Genomic DNA, 10,435 nt, shown 5'->3' with positions numbered 1-10,435 from the left:
TTTTTTTTTTAAAGATTTTATTTATTTATTTGACAGAGAGAGACACAGAGAGAGAGGGAACACAAGCAGAGGGAGTGGGAGAGGGAGAAGCAGGCTCCCAGCAGAGCAGGGAGCCCGATGCGGGGCTCGATCCCAGGACCCTGGGATCATGACCTGAGCCGAAGGCAGACGCTTAACGACTGAGCCACCCAGGCGCCCCCCAAAATACATTTGTTTACCTGAAGTAGCCATGAGAAGGTTGTGATAAAACTGGAATATCCATCTGGGAAACAAGTGTTTCCTGATATAAGTTAACACAGTAGATGTTTTGTTGACAGTTTAGATAAAACAGAATGAAGGTTGGGAGTGGTTGATGCCTAGAGATACTAAAATGCCATCTCCAAGTCTTTTGAATCTCTTCTGCTATGTGACTGTGATGGCAAATGTGCTAATCTTTCTAAGGATTCTGTGGGTAATCAAACTACTCTTTAGATATAAATTTCCCAGTTTTCATGCACATCTAGTATTTCTAGTTTAGCTGGCATGTTTTCTGTCTCTAAGGTTTTTCTTATGCATTATCTGATTCTTTAGGACCAATTGTGGGGATTTTTTTTTCCTTCTTCTAAAATGGTAACTGGAATTGGGGTTGCTTTCTTAGAGAAAAGAGTCAGGGACACTGGTAAATTTATAACTACTTGATAATCTGATCAATAGGGACCCTGGCAGGAATTATCCAAAATCATAAGTCAGTCTGTCTGTGTTAGTATGTGTAAATAAATTTATTTGTTAAACATTTCTGGAGAGCTCTTGATTACTTAGAGAGAGAGAAATTTTTGTGACTCTTAGCTTTTTTTTTTTTTTAATAGGTTTCATGGAACCAAGACTTTTTATGTGTGTGGTCTTACATCCTGAAAACTAAGTTGGGTTTTCCTACATTCACAGTGGTGGTAGAAATAATTGGGGGCCAGTTGACTATAGAATACTGTACTTTGGACCAGAGGATGAGAAAACATTATAATCTGAGCATAGACATCTCTTCTAAGAGAAAAAGGATGAGTGGAGAGTGGTGGGGGAGGGGAACGAATATTTATGGGTCTACTTAGAGCCCAGAAAATTTTCAGTGTTTGAAAATTGGTGAAGAAAAAGCCAAGCAAAACAATAGATTTTTTTCTAGTGATTGCTCTCTCAGGAGAATTAACACACAGGGATGTTGAATATTTAGTGTCTGGGCCATTAGGGATTTGTAATATATATAGATCAGTGGGGTACTGTAGCTAACTTGACTGCCTTTTTATTCTCCTTTTCTGAACTAAGAATAAAGCAAATAAAACTTCTAATGTAACAGCTAATGGGAGAATAAGTAGGGCATTTGTTTGCTCCAAACTGTGATTTATTAAGAAGAATGAGTGGAGCACAAAAATTATTACCATTCCCATATCATCCTCTAGCAGTGTGTCAGTGAGAGTGGACTAGAGAGGCTTCTTGTGACACGGCGTTCTCCACGCTTGCTCTGCTGCGGTCATGCGACTGAGTGTACTTGACAACTAGCTGGGTCTAGTGACACACACAGTTTTTTTCTTGGATTGCAAGCAAGTAAACAATTTAAAATGAAGTGTCCTGTGGCCTTGCTGGTATACACTCCCTTTTGGAAAAGCTTTTATTATAGGAATGGGGAAATAAAATCATTTAGTCTTTATAGAGTGTCCAATTTGATCATGCTCTCTTTTTTTCCAGCCTTCAATTAAAAAGAAGTGTTTTGTGCATTAATGATCTAATACAAATCCAGTGGACCATTGCTCAGATGTTTGATTTATACAGTGCCTTTGTTAAGCTTATAAATAAATAGTATTTGGCCAAGCTGTGATCCTGTTCTTTTTTCCCCTGGGGGGGCGGGTAAAAGAGGATGCCTGTTTGGGTTGGCATTTGGATTGACTCCAGGTTGAGGATTGAGGGTGCAGTGTCTGTTGAATATGACACTAACTTCACTATAATTATGAAAGTATAGCTCCTTGGCTCATTTTAGACTGCTAGAATGTTTAGAAACAATGGAGAAAAATCATTCTGACGTTATATGCAAATATAACTAGTAAGAAACTCAACATATTCTTTCTGACTGCAAAAAGGGAGCATCTTGGCTGTGTGGGGTAACACAATAGCACTTTTCATATGGTCACAGCAGAGCTGTTTGCAGATTGTGAACTGCCTTGAGGATGTAAGGATTGATTTCTCTTTTCCTCTCCCTCTTAGAGAATAAAATTCTCCCAAAGTAAAACAGAGTAGCATCTTGTAAAGTTAATGTTAACAGTAGCTATCTTTTTTTCCAGTCCAAATTAGAGAAAAGAAATTCAGTTTCCTAGAGTATTCTTTCTCTCCAGAAAGTCCTTTGGAAGATCTCAAACAGCTACTTTTACAAGTGGTAATACTATTACCAGTAGACATTAAATATCTAGATTAGTCTTTTGGCATTATTGTATTTTTTTTGTGTGTTACGAACAAGCATGGAATGGTCAGATTATCATAACTGCAGGCCTCAGGTTTTGAGTTAGAAGGCGAGAGAGGAAGTGGGGAGGCTAGAGAGAGTGAATTTTAGTAGCGTTAAGAGGGCCACTTCTGCTCTTAAAATGTTACTTCTCGCTTCCTTTGGAGTTACACGGAGGATCAGTTCTTTTACAAGTGTATTTCAATAAGAAGGATTAAGGAGAGCAGAGAACAGGAAGATGTGAAGCCAAATAAAGGGGTTCAGTAGCTGGCAGTCATTTTGCATTGCACAGTAGAAATAGCCTAGCCACGTTGTTTGTCACAAGAACCCTGAGGGGTAGGAGTGGGGTCATTGTCTCAACCTGAAGTCTATAGGTAGACGATATACCTGGCATTTTTCCTTCTATTGTTCTGATTAGGAGAAACAAGTTAGTTTGGGATTAAGTGATCCTTATGATGTGAGCTTTCTGGGCTGAGAGACATTAAAAGAAGCAGAGTGCAGAGGATGACAGGTTTTTAAGGACAGGTACCAAATTCCTGGTCCCTTTTCTGTTAGAGTCTGTGGGGGAGGGACAGTGAAGAAAAGGGAGTAGGGGGTGGTGGTGATGGGACTTTTGAAGGGCCCTTAACGTTTGAGTTTCTTTGCCATCTCTCCAGCATGAGGAGGGTGAATTAGTCAGTAACTCTTAGGTAGGTTAATAGCCTCTGGGAACGGTCAGGGTTATATACCACCTGTGGGGTGGATGCTGGGGCTTGCTAAAACATTCACAAAGTGCTCTGGGTTATTTCATTTGATCCTTACAAAGTAAAGTACTGTCACCCCCTTTTATAAATGAAACTGAGGCTTGGTGATTTTCTGATTAAAGCTCCTTCAACTAGTTAATGGTAGAGATCAAAGATTTTGACTCCTGTGGACTTTTTGTTTTACTTCATGTTTGTTGTGGTAGGAAGAGAAGGGAAAGGGAGAGAATTTAGCAGAAGGCACACAAGTGATTCTATATATGGGTTTGGCCCTTGCATGACACAGGGGTTAAAGGTACTGACTCCTTCACAGTTGAAAATCCATGCATAACTTTTGACTCCTCCAAAACTTAACTATTAATAGCCTACTGTTGAGTGGGAGCCTTACCAGTAGTATGAAAAGTCAACATATTTTGTATGTGATACGTATTATAAACTATATTCTTAAAATAAGCTAGAGAAAAAATGTTAGTAACATCATAAGGAAGAGAAAATTCATTTACAGAACTGTACTATAAAAAATCTGCATATAAGTCGACCCGCACATTTCAAACCCACGTTCAAGGGTCAGCTGTAGTTCTTTTTCCACCAACAGGAATGTTAAAGTATAAAAACAGTCATATTTAATATCATAGGGACTTTTCAGAGGTAAAGTTTGTTGTGGTTGACGAAGGAAGGCAAGTCTGTACAGGTGGACCCGACCTTTAGCCAGACTGAAATGAAGCTTAAAACCATTCTTTTAGGGCAACCAGTGTTGCTACATTGAGAAAACCACAAAGATATTTGATATTCTTCTTCCAGGTATGGGAAGGTCGGTGGCGAGTAATCCCTCATGATGTACTACCAGACTGGCTCAAGGATAACGATTTCCTTTTACATGGACATCGGCCCCCAATGCCTTCTTTCCGGGCCTGTTTTAAGAGCATTTTCAGAATACACACAGAGACGGGTAACATCTGGACACATCTTTTAGGTATGTAATATCAGTGGTGCAGGGGATTAGTGATTCACTTTATTCTTTTTTTTTCCCCTGTGTATTTTGAGGATAAGGATAAAACAAAAAAATTATTTGGGATTTGCCGTTTTGTTTTCTGGATTTCTAATGATGAAGTTTCTTACTGGTTTATTCTGTGGTTATCCTAGTTTGCACTTTGATTTTATTTACCTAAGTCATAATTTTATCTATTAGATTTTCAGACTGTATTCTTGAACCAGGCCAAGGGAAATGTATATAAAATGTGGTATAATGTCTTAATGAACACTTTGAGGAAGGTGCTTATTTAATAGAAATACTGATTTTTCAAAATCATTACTTAGAATATTCACAACTAAATTTTAGTTTTGCTTGAAGTAGAATGTGATCCCTAATATTTTTTTCCATCATGATTGCATATTAAAGGAAGAATATAGCGGGGGAAGAATAGTCTTTTCAGCAAAGAGTATTGGGGGAAAACTGAGTAAGTACATGTAAAAGAATCAAGTTGGATCCCTACCTCATTACAAAATTAACTCAAAATGGATCAAAGACCTAAACATAACTAAAACCATAAAATTATTAGGTAAAAACATAGATGTAAATCTTTGTGACCTTAGATTACGTGATAATTGACACCTAAGTTTGGTATAAACAACCAAAAAAAAAAAAATAGATAAATTGGACTTTCTCAAAATTAAAAACTTTCATATGTCAAAGGACATTTTCAAGAAAGTGGAAAGATAACCCACAGAATGGGAGAAAATGTTTGCAAATCATCTGTCTGATGAGGCTCTAGTAAAGAACTTCTACAACTAAACAATAAAATGATGAACCAGTTTAAAAAATGAGTAAAGCATCTGAATAGACATTTCTCCAAAGGTCTACAGATGACCAATAAACACATGAAAAAATGCTCAAGTGTCAACTCTATTTCAGTTTTTAAAAAGGGGGGAAAAAAGGGATGCTCAGCATCATTAGTCATTTTGGAAATTGCAATTCAAATACTTTGAAAAATGTAATGAGATACCACTTTACGCTTCCTAGAATGGCTATAATCAAGAAAATGGAAAATAATAAGTTTTGGCAAGGATGTAGAAAAATTGCAACTCTCATACTTTGCTGGTAGGAATGTAAAATGGCACAGCCTTTATGGAAAACAGTTTTGACAGTTCCTCAAAAAGTTAAACAGAGTTATCAGTAGTTCTGCTCCTTAGTTACGTACTCAAGAGAATTGAAAACATGTTCACACAAAACCATGTATACAGATGTTTTTAGCAACATTATTTATAATAGTTAAAAAGTAGAAACAACCCAAACATCTTTCAGCTGGTGAATGGGTAAATAAAATGTGGCATATCCATACAAATGAAATATTATTTGGCCATAAAAAGAGATGAAGTACTGATGTGTTGCAACATGGGTGAGCCTTGAAACATTATGCTAAGTGGAATAAGCCAGACACAAAAGGCCACATATTATGTAATCCATATACACGAAATGTCCAGAATGTGAAAATCCATAGAGACAGAAAGTAGATTAGTGGTAGTCTAGGGCTGGGGGGATAGTAGGGAGTGGGAGATGAATGTAGTAAGTATGGGCTTCTTTTTGGGGTGATGAAAATATTCTGAAATTAAATAATAGTGATGGTTGCACAACCCTGTGAATATACGAAATCTTTTTTGGTTTACCCCCATTTAACTTGCATTTTGTATCACACATTTGATTTCTGTTGTGTCCCCAAATTCCTTTCTACCTGCTAGTGTAGTGAGAGTGGAATAGAGCAGCAAAACCAGTTCATTGCTGACTTCTACTCAAGGGTAAAAGTTTCTTAAATAGAACAGTTACTGAGCACATGTTTAACTTCTTAATTTCTGTGCCTTCCTTGTGTTAAGTGACCTTTTCCTAAGCAGCAAGAATATGTATTTTACTGTGAAGAAGAGCAGTTTAAAAACTGATTATGAAATAGCATGAATAGGCATTTTATTGTCCTTAACTCTTGAATCTGTTGGGCCAACTGGTGAGGACCAGAGAAGCATAATGTTCCTTGACGGCTATTGGTGGAGGAAAGCTGTATTTCTTTTTCTTTTTTTAAGATTTTATTTATTTATTTGAGAGAGAGAGAGAAATAGAGCAAGAGCGGGGAGGAGAGGGAGAAGCAGGCTCCCTGCTGAGCAGGGAGCCTGATGCGGGACTCAGTCCCAGGACCCTGAGATCATGACCTGAGCTGAAGGCAGACGCTTAACCAACCAAGCCACCCAGGTGCCCCAAAAGCTGTATTTCTTGACAGGGTTTGGAGGTATTAGAATTCATTGCAAAAGCAAACACCAAAATGGATCTTTGAAAGCTAGGCTCCAACATATGTGCCAAAAACTTTCTAAATGAAATTCTATACTAGATCTAGAGGTAGAAGTGGACTAATTTAGCCTTCTAAGGAGTAGCAACATTGTCTGGTTTCTTTTTGGATTATGCTCTTAGATAAATAAAGTACTATTTCCTATACACTCGGTTTTTGAAGCTGAGGAGTATATGGTACCAGCAGTGTTTGAAATAGACCAAAATTTTGGATAAGCTTTAGTTATTTGGAAAATCTTTCTCATGGAGCTTTTGATTCAGATACATTGTGATTGTGAAGTACTGAGAACCTCATCAACACACAACACTGTTATCTTGACAAGGATCGTCTTTTCTCTTTCTGTACTCTCTTTGTAGGTTGTGTATTCTTCCTGTGCCTGGGGATCTTTTATATGTTTCGCCCAAACATCTCCTTTGTGGCCCCTCTTCAAGAGAAGGTGGTCTTTGGATTATTTTTCTTGGGGGCCATTCTCTGCCTTTCTTTTTCATGGCTCTTCCACACGGTCTACTGCCACTCAGAAGGGGTCTCCCGGCTGTTCTCTAAGTAAGTATCAGAAAGTCTACATTGTAATCAAATATTAGAGTCAGTGGTTAGGGAAGAACATCCAGCAGAATTGGCAGAATTCTTGATAGTATCTGATGGGAACTTAAAAAAAGTTCTTTTGTTTTTGTTTTTTTTAATTAAAGCAAGCATCCCTGTTTGCCTCTTGTCTGTTAGTGCTAGCTCATGTCATAGGGGAGTAATTGGAACCTGTAGTGGGTCGTACTTTTTAACATCACATGAATTTTTTTTTTTCGTATTTTAGACTGGATTATTCTGGCATTGCTCTTCTGATTATGGGAAGTTTTGTTCCATGGCTTTATTATTCTTTCTACTGTAATCCACAACCTTGCTTTATCTACTTAATTGTCATCTGTGTGCTGGGCATTGCGGCCATTATAGTTTCCCAGTGGGACATGTTTGCTACCCCTCAGTATCGAGGAGTAAGAGCAGGTAAGAGATGTGGGGTTTTACATTGGACATTCATTTATTTACCAGTCATTTATTAAAGGTCTACCTGCCAAGTCCTGTGCTATGTACTTGTGATGCAAAGATAAATAAGTCATAGTTCCTGTTCTTCAGGGCCTTTTAATGTAGTGTAGTGTTCATTAGTTGTCTTAAAGCGCATAGAGCTGAGGGGCATGGGGAGCTTTATGAGTCAATGTGTATATTTTGTAATTCACTTGAGTTTATGACCATGTACTGTCCATAAGGCTGTGGCTCTGTAACCTTTGTAAAAAACAAACAAAAAAACCCACAAAAGAACAATGATTACTCTTTCTCATTCTCAGCTTGGAGTGTACTTTTTTTTAGTGATTGGTTCTTTTGTTGGCGTCATTTTTTTGTTTTGTATTTTTATTCGAAAATGTGTACTGCTTAGGTAAATAAAACTTCATATGATTGTATTCTACTAAAGTAAGCACCATACATCTCTTCTAATATAGGGAAAAAGAGGCTTTTTATATTTAGAATGAGGCCTGTATCGATGGAGATTGTTTGGAAAGCCAAAAGCCTCTGGTTGAGCCTTCCTCTAGGAGTGGGGAGTTCATGGAGACATGTTTTTGTTTCCCACTGGACTGGGACTCCTTGTAGCCAGGGCCATGTACTTCAGTGTTCTATCCTTGGTATCAAACCTGGAGCCTACTGAGAATGAACAAGTAGTAGTAAACCTTTAAAACCTTTAAAACCAAACAAAAAAAACCCCAAAAACCATTTCCTATTAAAATCCAAGCCATGGTTCATCTGCAGTTTCCTATAGAAGGTTAGAAGTTAGAATTTAACTTCTCGTTAATGACCACTGTTCGCAACAGTCTCCCCACTTCCCTTTTTTTTAAAAGATTTTGTTTATTTATTTGACAGAGAGAGACACAGCGAGAGAGGGAGCACAAGCAGGGGGAGTGGGAGAGGGAGAAGCAGGCTTCCCACTGAGCAGGGAGCCCGATGGGGGGCTCAATCCCAGGACCCTGGGATTATGACCTGAGCCGAAGGCAGTTGCTTAACTGACTGAGCCACCCAGGCGCCCCACCCCCCCACTTCCCTTTTTAAGTGATTATCTGAGCAGAGAAGCAGTGGTCAGGGGTGACTTCCAGCGGTACTTAACTGTGGGGCTAAGCCTGCTTCAGCGCGGGAGATAGAGTACAGCTGAACATTCGTTCTGCTGTGATACATATCAGAAGAACCAGGCTCCTGAGCTTTTGACTTCCAGAATGGTAGGCAAGACTGCTAGAGCCTCTGTTTAGCATGTAGAGAAAAAGAACAAATAAAACAGGATCATGACGGTTTTTTTTCAGTGAGGAGTAGAAGTAGGAAAAGGTTTTTATTTTGGCCTGCTTGATTCCCTTCTTTTGTGAGATGAGCATTGTCATTTTCCTCTTCTCTTGTAGGTTCCCATTATTCATCATGTGTATGTGCATGCATGTATTGTTGCATACCAGCAACTTACTTGGTAATGTCCAAAGCAAGTAATAGGCTCCTTGTCTTGTATTTTGAGACTTAAAGGTCATTTCTAACTCTGTGTCAAAATGTGGAAGCAGTTATTGGCTCCTGGGTGCGAGGTGTTCTGTGGTATTTCGACTGACACAGATTTGTGTATATGCTCATAAATTCACACACATATATGACTCAACTTCTACAAACTACTACTTAACACTCCGTTTGCGACAGTTTGATTTTTATTTCATTGTAGTTCACTAAAAAAGAAAAAATGCTAATCCAGATTCACCTAGGTCATATTCAGAAGTTTGAAAAACACTGCTGTAGATGATTTTGAAGGCAGTAGGGCTGTGGTGGAGTGATTCTGATAGATTTCTGTACCAGATTGGTACTTTTGGGACTGGGAGCTTTCAGGAGCAGTCGTGACCTCTCCCCTACCCCCCCCAGTTGCCTCCCCCTGCCCTTCCACTTCACTCCAACCCCAGGGATCCCTGTTGCTTCAAAGAGGGGAGATAAATTAGGTGAAATTGCTCTATATTGCAGTCTGTGTCTCTGAAGTGGCAGCATTTAGGAAAGTTTGTTTTAAACAAACTCCTTGAGCTGTCTATTCCTGAAACACTTAGCAACACATTTCTAAGCCCTTTGAGGACTGCTGACTTGTTAAGCTGAGCCTCTCTCAGTAGGAGGCTCCTTGCATTCGTAAATGGATCTCTTTTAGACCATAGCTGCCCTGTCTAATGTGGCAGTGTCCCAGAGTTTGAAGAACCTCCTTTTTCCTTTCCAACAAGAAGCCTCATACTTGAAATATTCAGTTTATAGGATTACGAGTGCTGTGTCGTAATACTGACTTCTTCCTTACTTCTCTTCTGCATTTTTACTTTATTCTATTCTTGTGATTGCCAGGAGTATTTTTGGGCCTTGGCCTGAGTGGAATCATTCCTACCTTGCACTATGTCATCTCGGAGGGATTCCTGAAGGCCGCCACCATAGGACAGATTGGCTGGCTGATACTGATGGCCAGCCTCTATATCACAGGCGCCGCCCTCTATGCTGCCCGCATCCCTGAACGCTTTTTTCCTGGCAAGTGTGATATCTGGGTGAGTATGACCAGGGGCAGTTAGTATGTATACATACGTATCTGTTAGTATGTTACTGGCAGCCTGGGAAATGAAATAATTGAAAAAATTTTAGACTCAAAATTGAGAGACCTGTATTTTAGTTGTTTGATTTGTAATGAGAGTTTGAGTGTGTATACATGTGTTTTGGTAGCAAGAGAGGAGGGAGAGCTAACTAGATTGTGGTTAAGAGAGAGGGAAAGAGAAGGGGAAAGAAATGTAAGGGACCAGTAGATGGAAAATTTTGTAATTGAAGATGGCCTGAAACATTTTCAATAGGTACGGAATTGAAAAATTGTTTGACACGAAGTCTGACCTTTG

The 10,435-nt window shown here is 38.9% G+C and overlaps 1 protein-coding gene across 4 annotated transcripts in view; it reads left to right on the top strand.

Moving 5' to 3' along the window:
- The window catches only part of ADIPOR2 (adiponectin receptor 2), a 97,223-nt gene that overhangs the window by 82,955 nt on the left and 3,833 nt on the right, over positions 1-10,435 (top strand). For all 4 annotated transcript variants that reach the window (XM_081820995.1, XM_081820998.1, XM_081820996.1 and 1 more), the window contains exons 4-7: positions 4,000-4,171; positions 6,884-7,070; positions 7,333-7,520; positions 9,903-10,096. In XM_081820995.1, the coding sequence (XP_081677121.1) occupies positions 4,000-4,171; positions 6,884-7,070; positions 7,333-7,520; positions 9,903-10,096 (741 nt within the window). The remainder of the gene's footprint in view (positions 1-3,999; positions 4,172-6,883; positions 7,071-7,332; positions 7,521-9,902; positions 10,097-10,435) is intronic.

The sequence above is a fragment of the Leptonychotes weddellii genome, chromosome 5, assembly GCF_054177405.1.
Source record: "Leptonychotes weddellii isolate Sample4059 chromosome 5, ASM5417740v2, whole genome shotgun sequence".
NCBI classification, from domain to species: domain Eukaryota; kingdom Metazoa; phylum Chordata; class Mammalia; order Carnivora; family Phocidae; genus Leptonychotes; species Leptonychotes weddellii.
The sequence above is the reverse complement of the archived record's forward strand: the minus strand, read 5'-3'. Positions and strand labels throughout refer to the sequence as shown.